The sequence below is a fragment of the Leguminivora glycinivorella genome, chromosome 24 (genome assembly GCF_023078275.1).
Source record: "Leguminivora glycinivorella isolate SPB_JAAS2020 chromosome 24, LegGlyc_1.1, whole genome shotgun sequence".
NCBI classification, from domain to species: Eukaryota; Metazoa; Arthropoda; class Insecta; order Lepidoptera; family Tortricidae; genus Leguminivora; species Leguminivora glycinivorella.
The window spans coordinates 1326589-1341257 of record NC_062994.1 but is presented as its reverse complement, the minus strand read 5'-3'; the positions used below and the strand labels follow the sequence as shown (position 1 = coordinate 1341257).

The 14669-nt window shown below is 39.4% G+C and overlaps 1 protein-coding gene across 1 annotated transcript in view; it reads right to left on the bottom strand.

Moving 5' to 3' along the window:
- LOC125238960 (putative ammonium transporter 2) overlaps positions 1–4699 on the bottom strand; it is a 54509-nt gene extending 49810 nt beyond the window's left edge. Inside the window, exon 1 of the mRNA XM_048146460.1 lies at positions 4525–4699. Within this exon, the coding sequence (XP_048002417.1) occupies positions 4525–4699 (175 nt within the window). The remainder of the gene's footprint in view (positions 1–4524) is intronic.
- Positions 4700–14669: the final 9970 nt, after the last annotated feature.

The window sequence follows — 14669 nt, the reverse complement described above, 5'->3', positions numbered from 1 at the left end:
AGTTCTGATGACAATACAATAATATGATACTGTTGAACTGATCTGATGATGGAGCCGGAAGATATGAACTGGAACTACATGATGGAACATCGTATCATAGCTGTTTTTGGGTTTCTTAGAAAAGTCTTGTAATGAACTTTGACTACGATTAGGTTTCAAGGTCTGATGATGGAGCCGGAAGATATGAACTGGAACTACATGATGGAACATCGTATCATAGCAGTTTTTGGGTTTCTTAGAAAAGTCTTGTAATGAACTTTGACTACGATTAGGTTTCAAGGTCTGATGATGAAGCTGGAAGATATGACCTGGAACTACATGATGGAACATCGTATCATAGCTGTTTTTGGGTTTCTTAGAAAAGTCTTGTAATAAACTTTGACTACGATTAGGTTTCAAGGTCTGATGATGAAGCTGGAAGATATGACCTGGAACTACATGATGGAACATCGTATCATAGCTGTTTTTGGGTTTCTTAGAAAAGTCTTGTAATAAACTTTGACTACGATTAGGTTTCAAGGTCTGATGATGAAGCTGGAAGATATGACCTGGAACTACATGATGGAACATCGTATCATAGCTGTTTTTGGGTTTCTTAGAAAAGTATTGTAATGAACTTTGACTACGATTAGGTTTCAAGGTCTGATGATGGAGTCGGAAGATATGAACTGGAACTACATGATGGAACTTCGTATCATAGCTGTTTTCTGGTTTCTTAGAAAAGTCTTTTTTATAATGAACTTTGACCACGACTTGGTTTCAAGGTCTGATAATGAAGCCCGAAGATTGGCACTGGCATTCCATGATGGCATATCGTATCATAGTTGTGTTTGCGCTTGTGAGAAAGGCCACGTAATGAACTTTGAACATTACGTTTTCAACGTTATAACAAACCTATTATTGACCGAAGCGAAGCGAGGCCTAACTTAGGTTAGGGTTTTCTTGCGAGCCTTATGAGCGGAAAAAGGAAAGACCGAATAAGTATCTAAACTAAGTCAGGTAAGGGTCTTTTTTGTGACCCTTAAATATGTAGCCCAGGTCGCGGGCTAGCGTCCACATGCTTACAAAAGAAAAATTGATAACAAAAGCAAAATTGGGGGCGGGGGCGAAGCCCCCCGCAAAAAAGAAAAATCAACGTAGTGTGTAAAATAATTTGGGCTAGGGTTTTTTGTGACCCTTAAGAGCAAAAGAAAGAGGGGCTCGGGGGGCGAAGCCCCCCGCATAAAAGAAAGATCAATGTAATTTTTAAAATAGTTGGGTAAGGGTTTTCTTGTGACCCTTACGAGCAAATAAAGGGGGGCTCGGGGGGCAAAGTCCCCCGCAAAAAAAAAGGGTTTTCTTGTGACCCCGAAGAACAAAACTAAGGGGGGTCCGGGGGGCGAAGCCCCCGCAAAAAAAATATCAACGTAGTATTCAAAATAAGTTGGTTTAGGGTTTTCTTGTGACCCTCAGAGTATATAAACAAAAGGGGGGCTCGGGGGGCGAAGCCCCCCGCATAAAAGAAAGATTAACGTAGTATTTAAAATAAGTTGGGTTAGGGTTTTCTTGTGACCCTTAAGAGCAAAAGTAAGGGGGGCTCGGGGGGCAAAGCCCCCTGCATAAAAGAAGATCAACGTAATATTTAAAATAAGTTGGGTTAGGGTTTTCTTGTGACCCTTAAGAACAAAACTAAGGGGGGTTCGGAGGGCGAAGCCCCCCGCAAAAAAAAATATCAACGTAGTATTCAAAATAAGTTGGTTTAGGGTTTTCTTGTGAGCCTCAAGAGTATATAAACAAAAGGGGGCTCGGGGGCGAAGCCCCCGCATAAAAGAAAGATCAACGTAGTATTTAAAATAAGTTGGGTTAGGGTTTTCTTGTGACCCTTAAGAGTAAAAGTAAGGGGGGCTCGGGGGGCGAAGCCCCCCGCATAAAAGAAAGACCAACGTAATATTTAAAATAAGTTGGGTTAGGGTTTTCTCGTGATCCTTAAGAGCAAAGAACGGGGGGGCTCGGGGGGCGAAGCCCCCGCAAAAAAAAGGATCATCGTAGTATGTAAAATAAGTTGGGTTAGGGTTTTCTTGTGACCCTTAAGAACAAAACTAAGGGGGGTTCGGGGGCGAAGCCCCCCGCAAAAAAAATATCAACGTAGTATTCAAAATAAGTTGGTTGAGGGTTTTCTTGTGACCCTCAAGAGTATATAAACAAAAGGGGGGCTCGGGGGGCGAAGCCCCCGCATAAAAGAAAGATTAACGTAGTATTTAAAATAAGTTGGGTTAGGGTTTTCTTGTGACCCTTAAGAGCAAAAGTAAGGGGGGCTCGGGGGGCAAAGCCCCCCGCATAAAAGAAGATCAACGTAATATTTAAAATAAATTAGGTTAGGGTTTTCTTGTGACCCTTAAGTGCAAAAGTAAGGGGGGCTCGGGGGGCGAAGCCCCCCGCATAAAAGAAAGATCAACGTAATATTTAAAATAAGTTGGGTTAGGGTTTTCTTGTGACCCTTAAGAGCAAAAGTAAGGGGGGCAAAAGTAAGGGCTTTATCAACGAAAAATTTCACGCCACGCCACTGCTAAGCACGTCGCGAAGGTCTACAGATCCCAGAGCCACTATCAGTCTTTTAGTTGCTTAGCAAACTGTCGCGGCCACGTTCCATATCCAGGTTCAACCCCACGCAAATATATTAGAGAGCGACTGAGAAAATTCAACCTTTTGTCTCTTTCCTACTCTGTAAGATGAAATCCTTAAGTTCTGTATTGCATTAATCTTCAAATTAGCGCAGCACTATGAAAAAAATTTTAAATGATTGACTTTATTGCGATAAACTTGGTACCTATACATCAGGTGGTATTAATTCTTATTAAGCAATAGCAATACGTGTTAAGCCACAAATGGCTTCCGAAATTCGCCTACTTGAAATAATATTTTTGTTTAAATTTTAAATATATTTCATTATTAACGACTAAAAAGTATAAAATAAATTTATAGTTTAAAAAACTCTAGAAAAACACGCTTTTATAAATGCACGTAAAAGCCAAAAATAAATTATGGATCGTTCAAGTTGTCTCTATTGCTGGGATGAAGAATAAACTATGTGCTTTTAATTATAATTAAAAATTTGATTGTAAAAGCGTGGGGCGCTGTAACAGGAAAAACTTTTTGTATAACTTGCTGAGAAATCAAGTTAAGCTATATTACGAGAAGCAGTTTACACAGATTGGCGCGCTAACTGGACTTGCAGCACGACAGCAGCGCCCCACGCTTTTACAATAAAATATTATAATTAAAAGCACATAGTTTACTCTTCATCCCAGCAATAGAGACAACTTGAACGATCCATAATTTATTTTTGGCTTTTACGTGCATTTATAAAAGCGTGTTTTTCTAGAGTTTTTTAAACTATAAATTTTTATTTAAAGACGTGTTATATTAAAATAGAACCGAGCGAAGCTCGGTCGCCCAGATATTGTATGTGTAAGCAGGTTACGCACGCGATACCAAACATAATTATCAGTGTCAAAGTCGTGATACAACTACAGTTTCTGTAATCGATTTTATATAGTTAATATAATTTAATTAAGACAATTAGTTAAAAATCAGCGTCCTTAGAGACTACAGGCCGTGACATGTGTAAAAGTCTAACACAAAATTTAAATTTAACTTAAATAAAATATGTATAGCTTAAAGTTTGTGTACAGTTTACAAAAAAATGCAATGAAAATGTAGTGTTAAAGTTACCTAATTTTAACAACTGTTTCTTGTGAATCTGAATGAATACGGATTAGTTAGATTAGGAAGTTAATTTGGCGATATTTATTATATTAAAAATTAATACTAACTAAACAAACCTCAATGTCACATATATTGTAGAAAACTTATTATATGGATGTAGATAAATAAATAAATAAAATAAATAAATAAATATTATAGGACATTCTTACACAGATTGACTGAGGCCCACGGTAAGCTCAAGAAGGCTTGTGTTGTGGGTACTCAGACAACGATATATATAATATATAAATACTTATATACATAGAAAACATCCATGACTCAGGAACAAATATCTGTGCTCATCACACTAATAAATGCCCTTACCGGGATTCGAACCCGGGACCGCGGCGCAGCAGGCAGGGTCACTACCGACTGCGCCAGACCGGTAGATAAAGTTATGTATGCAACTGTGCCTAATTAGGCATTAAAACACTCGTGTTAGTCGTGTTACCTTGTTATGAAACTCTCCTTTGGCTCGTTTCATAAAACAACACTCATGTTTTAAAGCCTCTTATTATGTACCAGTCACATAAACAACAATCGGTCTGGCTCAGCCGGTAGTGACCCTGCCTGCTAGCGGTCCTGGGTTCGAATCCCGGTAAGGGCATTTATTTGTGTGATGAGCACAGATATTTATTCCTGAGTCATGGATGTTTTCTAAGTATTTATCTATGTATTTAAGTATGTATATCGTCGCTTAGCACCCATAGTACAACCTTTGCTTAGTTTGGGGCTAAGTTGATCTGTGTAAGGTGTCCCTACCAACATTCTATATCCTACCAGTCTGCATAGTGAATATGATGAAGGACGAGGTCAGTATCCAGTTGGTGTCCTCCAAGTCGATCTCGAAGTTCCCCTGCAGGTTGACGGAACTCGAGCCGTTCAGCAGCAGGCTCGGCGAGCGCAAGCCGGGCCGCGGCGAGCTCGCGTTCCATTCACCCAGCTCGGCGGCCATCTTGGATTCACTATTCGAATTTGGATTTGGAACGGTCAACCGAATCTTGGCACTAAAGAACGGCGCGAAATTCAAATTTTCAATGGGAATTAAACCTTTGCCGCATTTTTAATCAATATTTAATTATTAGTGCGTTTTTCATATAGGACCGACATCCTATACATTACAGGCGCCATCTTGGATTTTTGGACATCCGATATCGGATCGGATAATATGAAAACGGACTTATTATGGTGCTCCGACACTGCCTGATATAAATGTTATATAACAACGTGTGACAGGGACAGCGCGGTGGAGCAATAGCGCGCTGTCCCTCTCACGTCGTGTTATATAACATTTATAACAGCCTAGTGAAGACATTCGGTTTATGAAGTCAATTGGCCGGAGAGCCCTACATTTTTCTAATCTGCTGCCATTTTCTAGTGTATTTGGTTGACCGTCTAGGGTGAATTAGCCGGTTGTCGGCCAGTTTAGCAAAACTACGCATTCAAATGGATTTTCTGTACAACATATTCGACAAAATTTTGTCATTGTATGATTTTTAGGCAAAGAATTTAATACAGTTTCCTTTTGGTATAAAAAATTATGACTAACTTAGTTTTCTTTATATAGCTCCGAATATGAAAAAGTAGCACTTTAGCCGGTTGTCGACCACTTCTTTTGGTTCTCGGCCGCTTGTTTAGTTAGTTGTCGGCCACTGTTATTAGGGTTTTAAAATGAATCTTATGTCAGAACTAACAGGATTTATTTTGGAATAAAACAAGTAATAGTCAATGTCACAATGTATTTTTAGTAATATTTTACATTTAATGAGGAGACAACAACAAACACAACACAATTTAACTAAATTTGCTAAAGTAAAAATATTATATGCAGGTAGGTACATAATGATGATGTATCAGACTGTATAAAATCTTGTGTAATCCTTAAAAAAATACCTGTAGCAAAAATGTATAGTATAATAATTACCTAAGAACAAGTTGTGTTGCTATTGGATATTATTGTATTTATTAATAAATAAATGCATTTTTTTTTAAATAATCCTTACAAACAACGCAATTAATTGACCCCCAAAGACAAATTATTTTGAATCTGGGTCGAGAATATATTGCAGGGCCGACAACTAAATTAAAATTATTTGTTTCTCGGCCGTCATAAATTGGCTAGGCCGACAATCAACTTTAAAAATGCCTGTTCTCGGCCGCCAAATATTTCAAAAAATAAATCAGATTTTAACCAATTATTTCCAAGAAAGCATGTGGCCGGCTGTTAAATGCAATATCAATTTTGTTTAAAATACGTGTTTTTTGAAGTATTTATTTTATTTGCTCTAATAATATAGGAAAGACAATCGATTAAAAATGACGTCCTTCAAGTCCGTTCTCGGCCGGGGGGCCGACAACTAAATATCTTTGTAAAATTGCATTTAGATAACCGACCACCCAATTTAATTTAATTATATTACATATTTTGAACATTTAAATTGAAATAACATGAGTTCAACTTATTCACAATCTACTTTAACCTCAACAATGGTCTCAAAGCCACGAAAACAATATGTTTACATACCTCGAAAAAATGTTGTACCTATCCTAATTTTTTTTATAAAATTTGTCCACCATTCACACTGCTCAAATTGCTTCCGTACACTGACGAGCGAATCAATACGTCACCAAGAAAATTAATGTAGGACATGTCAATATCAAGTGACTTTATGTATCTACCCTCATTTTTTGAAGAAATACTATATAGTTGTCATGTTATTGTAGATTAACTGCGTGGTGGCCGACAACCAGAGGTGGTCGGATAACCGGCTAAACCACCCTATATACTTACTATACTTACCAGTCTGCATAGTGAATATGATGAAGGACGAAGTCAGTATCCAGTTGGTGTCCTCCAAGTCGATCTCGAAGTTCCCCTGCAGGTTGACGGAACTGGAGCCGTTCAGCAGCAGGCTCGGCGAGCGCAGGCCGGGCCGCGGCGAGCTCGCGTTCCATTCACTGAACTCGGCGGCCATCTTGGATTCACTATTCGAATTTGAATTTGGAACTTGAACAGTTGAAGAACGGGGATTTTCAATTTGAATTTGGAACGGTTTATTTTAAAAGTTCTGGAAATTTGAATTTGGATCAGAACGGTTGATGAACAGAACGGGTTATTTAGATAAAAGTTACACTGTGGTTCATAATGTCGTTGGACTCGTTGGTGAAGAATTCAACGCGTTTTTATCATAGATTTCTCTTTATTTTTAAGGCAGTCTGAAATTTTATTTAAGTAGTTATGTTGTTAAGTCTTAACTGAGCAAATTTAGAATTTTACGCAATATTTTTCACTGGAAATTCCTGAATTTAGATATTCAAATTTTACACTATTATCTAATTATAATTTAAAATAATAATTTACTTAATTATCAACACTTTTCAGTTCCAGGGTTTGATGTAACTTATATTTTGATTGTTCCTTCCGTCTTGAAGTAGCAATGTCTGAGTTCAAAACAATAAACAATATAAACAAAAATTACACAAAAAAATATATAGAGTAAAAAAGCGAAAACGTATTTTTTAGATTACAATATCACTTTTTTAGTTTTTACTGATTTTTATTGAATTTCATATAAATAAAATACCAGTTTTAAACAAGTTGGCTTATAGGACTAGAATCCTAGCCATATTTGTTAGAAAAACAACGCGTTTTAAGCCCATGTCGAATGAGCGGATAGACTGACCAGTTTAATCATTTACGTTTCTTATATATGCATGGAACAATGACTTATATATTACTTTGTAAGGACGCGGCATACGGGCACTAAAAATAGTACTACGGTACTTACGCCGTGGATTGCGTGGGCGACGGCGATGCGACGCATACGAAATCAAACCTTATCGATATAGAAGTAGACGATGCGATGAGACGCAACGGCGACGGTCGCGCGACCGTCGCCCACGCAAGACCCGGCGTTAGTCAACTCGCTTAGGGTGGAATCACATCTATCAGCATCGGGCCGCAGTTTATGTTTGAGGAATCGCTAGTTAGTGTTCACAAATGCGCCGTCAGTGAACTGTTTCAAAAAGTTAATAGACTGGACAATTATATTAGAACTTTTAAAAGTGCAAAAAAAACACAAGTGCAGTGATATACACGTATCAGCTCGAAGAGCTGCTAGTGTATCAAAATAAAAAATAATATAAATAAATAACTATGAGTGAGCATTTCGTTTTTTTTTTGTTTTTTTTTTTGTTTAGGGAATTTTAGGTCAATTGTTCTCAGAATCACGAGTACTTTCAATCTCACTGGGAGACAAAAAGTGTCCCAGAATTTCCATACATTTTTGTTACTTTCCTCTTTTGTTACCTCACACAACATTGAAAATGGTAACAAAATAAGAAAAAATCGTATGGGACATTTTTTTAACTACTAGGATTGAAGAAGCTAGTGATTCTGAGTAGATATACCCTGAGTAGATATAGTATAGGAGGTGCAAGCACCTACTGCTTGCCCTTAGAGTTGGTCAAAGACGCCTAGTCTTACAAAGATGACATATAGAAGAGAAATTTCAACGGCTTCCGCTGTGGCGAGGTGGCCTAGGGGTGATGGCGTTTGGCCCGGATTGCCAAAAAGACGCGGGTTCAAATCCGGCCTTCACCACTGGTGGTGCTCGTCATTTTTTCTTTAATATATGACATCTTATTTCGATTTTTAGATATACCCTATTTTTTTTTTAAATATCGCATTTCATAAAAGTGGCAAAGAAAAAGAAATGCTCGCGTACGATACTTTCAGCTTTCCGATACGTAAGCGTCTTCATTCTAATGAGCGATTTCTCATACATAAAATGCAGCTCTCCCTATCGCTCTACTGTAGAGGCGCGACTCCTACACTGCAATTCGATCCCCACATCTCTTCGGCTAGAGGTAGCCTAGACGTGCCAGTATAATAACAATGTGCACGAATGCAAGTCTAGTTTGCAATCTATGCGGCAGACAAGATTGTTGATTTGAAATATGTGAATTGCCATATCCTTACTTATGAAATCTTTGGCGTGGAATGACTTTAACATCATCTAGGATTCTATAGTAACGTCGTGTACGATTTAAATTTAATGAGCTCTTACTTAAGGACTCATTTCACAGTCACGTCAAAAAGAGCAGAGCACATTAGTATGACGATGACGTTTAATACTTTTTCGGTAGCCGTAAAAAATAACAACGAATTTGAGATTTTCTTACAAGGTCTTTTTACTCTTTTTTTGTGAATCTAAATTTATTCTACTGACTCTATGGGCTCAATGTACCTAGATATACAATTTAGACACTAAAACATGTGTAAGTAATTAAATTAATTGAAGCTTTAGTATTTATATATAGGCAAGGGCGGCTCACTCCGCGATTCTATCGCCGCGCTACAAGTACATGCTGGCGGCCGCGAGTTCGCGGCCTAATCAGGGGTGACGCGCATGCTCACAGAACGCACTTTCGATTGTTACTTTACGTCGCAAGTTTTTTTAAGGCTTGTAATGCGATGTCCGCGTGTGGAATGGCTAATAATGCTTAGTTAAATAGACATTATGAATAAAATAGCACAATCTTACGAGTACAGAGATCTACTATTGATTAAGCCCCACAGAAAAGTTCAATAAGGATTGTGTGTTGGGACTTAAACAAAAATATTATATAAATCCTGTATTATACCTTGAAAGTAGCCTCCAAGACTTGAATATAATTGTATAACATTTTATCTGAGTATTAATTCGTTTTAATCCATAGGCAACCCTATAGTCCGACGCTGCGCACGTGCGGCTGGTTTCTTTGTTTAAATTTTGTAGGCATTTAAAAAGGCGGCATTTCTAGAACATCAAAGCAGTGGGCCTTCTGTACTTGTACTATTATATATTCTGTGATATAGGTACCTGTGTGTACGTATGTCACGGAAAATGTATGTAACCTTTCTCCCAATTCTTAGGTGTAACGAATTAATACGTACATTAAAAAGTCCTAGTAGAGGCTAAGGACATTTTCAAGTACACCGTACCTATTTGGTGTTATTATTTTTAGGGTTCCGTACCTCAAAATGGAAAAACGGAACCCTTATAGGATCACTCGTGCGTCTGTCTGTCCGTCTGACAGAGCCAATTGTTTTTTATAGGTTGTATTGTGTCCTACTGCTGGGTAAAGGCACACCTCGGAATCTGGCGATCAAATATGTGAAAGAGGCGCGTTCCTAGTACACAGTCTAAGCTCGTGTAGGTGAACGCGTACCATGCTTGTATGAGTGAAATATGACAGGTCGACTGTTCGCGTTTTTGACAGGCGGTAACTGTGAGGTAACCGAGAGGGGGTGGGCGGCACTTTCAGCGGGGAGCGGGAGTGGCCATACTGTACGATAGTGCTCATTATTATACTGTGGTAAAGGCCCCTGTTTATTGTTATGGTTCTATATACACGATGTTGATGCATGATAACCTCTGCTAAGACTGCTAAACGCACCATTTTGAGACAAATCAACCAAATACTGTTTTATTTACAAATCTATCTGTTACTATACTAAATTTAACAAATCATATTTCACAAAATATCGCATCTCAGTACAGCATCAGTACTAACATACGAGGTTTTGAAGTATATTTTCCGTCTTGGATGACATTTGGCTTCGTCGCTTATTACCTTTTGTAGGTGAGTGAAAGAGTTAGCATGTCATTTGTCACATTTATGTTAATTGAATCCAGACCAGAATTGTAGGACTATTGTCTAGAGGGCGCTGTTATTCTGATGTATGGGATGACAGTTCAGTTTAGTATGAAGAAAAATAGTTCTAATGAAATTCCGCAAGATGGGGCGTAGTCATTTATTCCTGGGCAGGATTTACGAAGCCAGTTAGAAAATCTGGTTTAAAGCGGTTTATTTTAGAGTTAATTTTTCAGGCTATATTTTTATAGTCTGTTTACGTAATCATCACAGATCTGGCGACCGGTCTGGCGTACTACTACGGTAGTGACCCTGCCTGCTTGGGTTCGAATCCCGGGTTCCATTTATTTTTGTGATGGATAATTGTTCCTGAGTCAGGGATATTTTCTATGTAAGTAGGTATATAACTATTTTAGACATTAGCAGGGGCGGCTCACTCCGCGATTCTATCGTCCCGCTACAAGTACATGTCGGCGGCCGCGAGTTCGCGGCCTATTCAGTGGTGACGACCTTCGCGCGGCGCAATAAAATTCAATGTCGGCTGCTCACGTGCGGTCCGTTTGTAAGAATTTAGGATGGCGGCATTTTGTGAACATCAAAGGAGTGAGCCTTCTGTACTTGTACTATTATATATTCTGTGACATAAGCGAGCTTTTAATTTTAGTCTTAGTTTTTTATACATATAATTATGAATATGTTCATGTAAATAAAGTTTTCCCTGGTATTTGTATATTACATATATCTTCGTCTGAGTATCCACAACCATCTTGAGCTTACCGTGGGACTCATTTGTTTACAATTTGTTTATCATTCGCCACGGAGCATGATCGATTGTACTCTTGGCTACGGGCCCAGGATACATAGCCAAATGCACAAACGCTTGCGATATTGGGGGACACCTTACACTGATTAACCTAACCCCAAACGTGCCCAAACTAAGCAAAGCTTGTATTACTATGGGTGTTACGGCTCAGCCACGACATTGGTCTAAGCGCGACAGCGGTGAGCGGCGGCCATACATTGGAGCGAGACACAGCATGGGACTTTTCATTCGCACGTATGGCTGCTGCTCACCGCTGTCGCGCTTAGATCAATGTCGTGGCTGGGCCGTTAGGCGACGATATCTAATCTAATCGCACGGCAGTGCCCCCGCCAAGTCGATCATTTCTCGAAGCATTTCAGACCATTTTTAACCCCCGACGCAAAACGACGGGGTGTTATAAGTTTGACGTGTCTGTCTGTCTGTCCGTCTGTGTGTGTCTGTCTGTGGCATCGTAGCTCCCGAACGTATGAACCGATTTAGATTTAGTTTTTTTTGTCTGAAAGCTGAGTTAGTCGGGAGAGTTCTTAGTCATGTTTCATGAAAATCGGTCTACTATGTCGCAGTCGGGGGTTTTTTCAAAATTTTAATTTTGTGGTTAGGTTATCAACCCCCTGTTACTCCGTTGTGGATAAACCTAGAAGCCTGAATTTTCAGCACCCAAGCAGTTATTGTATATCGTTGTCTCTATCGCTCTTCGGTATTGCTGCGACAGAGTCAAACTGTATTTCGATTGTCATTTCGGCTAGGCCGCAGTGGCCTGTTTCACCGTAGCACACCTCGGACACTGGCGATCAAATATATGAAAGAGGCGCGTTCCTAGCACACAGTCTAAGCTCGTGTAGGTGAACGCGTACTTTGCTTGTATGAGTGAAATATGACAAGCCGATTGTTCGCGTTTTTGACAGGCGGTAACTGTGAGTCAAAGACATATATAACTCCGTATAGACTGAAATAGGCTGATAGCCTGGGAGCTGGTTGATGGAAACACTAGTTAGTTCTGGTGTATAGGTGTAATATATTCAACCTATCTCCTAACACTCCTCCCTCTTAATCTCTCCCAGATACATTGTGATTGTGGTTTATATATAGTTAAGGTTCAAAAGTTTTAAGCCTGTGTCAAGAGATGGCAGTCTATGCACTGTGATTACACATTCTACTTCGACAGTAACTCTCTATAATGCTCTATCCTCTTTGCTGTGAGGTAACCGAGAGGGGGTATGCGGCACTTTCAGCGGGGAGCAGGAGTGGCCATACTGTACGATAGCACTCTTTATTATACTGTAATGTAACCATAGTGACATTGTCGCCCGACTCTGATACTTCGCAGTTCATTGCCTGTTCAACCACAGAATATATAATAGTACAAGTACAGAAGGCTCACTCTCAACAACCTGTCAACGGACTGCATGCGACATTGAGTTCTATTGCGCAGTGTGAAGGTTGTCAAACTTTATAGGAACTCGCGGCCGTCGAAATGTACGGAAGAAACGCGGAGTGAGCCGCCCCTGGTTCAACAAGGAAATGTTGACGCTGAGTAAAGTTACTTTTCAACCCAAAAATAGACACAGAATTATCAGTGTCAAGTGTCACTGTAATTGTAGTGAATTAGGCCACTGATCGGACAATATCGTCACTACTTTTAAAAACACTTGTATCTTCGTCTGTCATCATAATCCTCCTTGCGTTATCCCGGCATTTGCCACGGCTCATGGGAGCCCGGGGTCCGCTTTGACAACTAATCCCAAGATTTGGCGTAGGCACTAGTTTTACGAAAGCTACTGCCATCTGACCTTCCCCGAAGGGTAACTAGGCCTTATTGGAATTAGTCCGGTTTCCTCACGACGTTTTTTTTCACCGAAAAGCTACTGGCACATATCAAATGACATTTCGCACATAAGTTCCGAAAACTCATTGGTACGAGCCGGGGGTCGAACGCGCGACCTCCGGATCGAAAGTCGCACGCTCTTACCGCTAGGCCACCATCGTCGTCTGTCAATGAAAAGAAAATTGTAGTAAGTATGTATGGAATGCATATAGACTTACTGCGTTTTAACTTTGGGGAGCAGCGTGAGATACGAGATTTTTTAAAAGTAGTGACGATAACGCTTGAAGTGGTTACCGAAGTCCGTTTTCACACTATCCGTATTTCGAAAATATTTCAATGGAAAAAATTCAAGATGGCGCCTGTAGGTAATGTATGGGATATCGGTGCAACATCCGATATCGGATCGGATAATGTGAAAACTCACTTAGTCTATGAGACTACCAGGTGTCACATGTGTGTTGCTTTTCAACTCTGATCTTTATCACTTTTAGTAAAATTAGGTTTTTTTAAATGTGTCCTGGGTAATGGAATTTACCTAAGTCCCTGTGGAGATCTTACATTTAATTAGTCTAAATTTAGGGTTCGCGGGGAAACTTCAGAACCTTCTTACTGAGGAAAAAAATGTTTCAGCAGGCGACCGGTCTGGCGCAATCGGTAGTGACCCTGCCTGCTGCGCCGCGGTCCCGGGTTCGAATCCCGGTAAGGGCATTTATTTGTGTGATAAGCACAGATATTTGTTCCTGAGTCATGGATGTTTTCTATGTATATAAGTATTTATATATTATATATATCGTTGTCTGAGTACCCACAACACAAGCCTTCTTGAGCTTACCGTGGGCCTCAGTCAATCTGTGTAAGAACGTCCTATAATATTTATTTATTTATTTATAAATAGCCTTACTCCGTTTTCACATTATCCGATCCGATATCGGATGTCGAAAGGATTTCAATGGATAAAATCCAAGATGGCGTCTGTAATGTATGGGATGTCGGTCCTACATTCGATATCGGATCGAATTATGTGAAAATGGGCCTTTTTTAGGGTTCCGTAGTCAACTAGGATCCCTTATAGTTTCGCCATGTCTGTCTGTCCGTCCGTCCGTCCGCGGATAATCTCAGTAACGGTTAGCATTAGAAAGCTGAAATTTGGTACCAATATGTATATCAATCACGCCAACAAAGTGCAAAAATTGAAAATGGAAAAAAATGTTTTATTAGGGTCCCCCCCCCCTACATGTAAAGTGGGGGCTGATATTTTTTTCATTCCAACCCCAACGTGTGATATATTTTTAGATAGGTATTTAAAAATGAATAAGGGTTTACTAAGATCGTTTTTTGATAATATTAATATTTTCGGAAATAATCGCCCCTAAACGAAAAAAAAGGGCGTCCCCCCCTCTAACTTTTGAACCATATGTTTAAAAAATATGAAAAAAATCACAAAAGTAGAACTTTATAAAGACTTTCTAGGAAAATTGTTTTCAACTTGATAGGTTTAGTAGTTTTTGAGAAAAATACGGAAAACTACGGAACCCTACACTGAGCGTGGCCCGACACGCTCTTGGCCGGTTTTTTTTAAAGTTGTCCCACCCCACTTTTTTTTGGATTTGGAATTTTTTATGTGGTTTCCACTCAGAA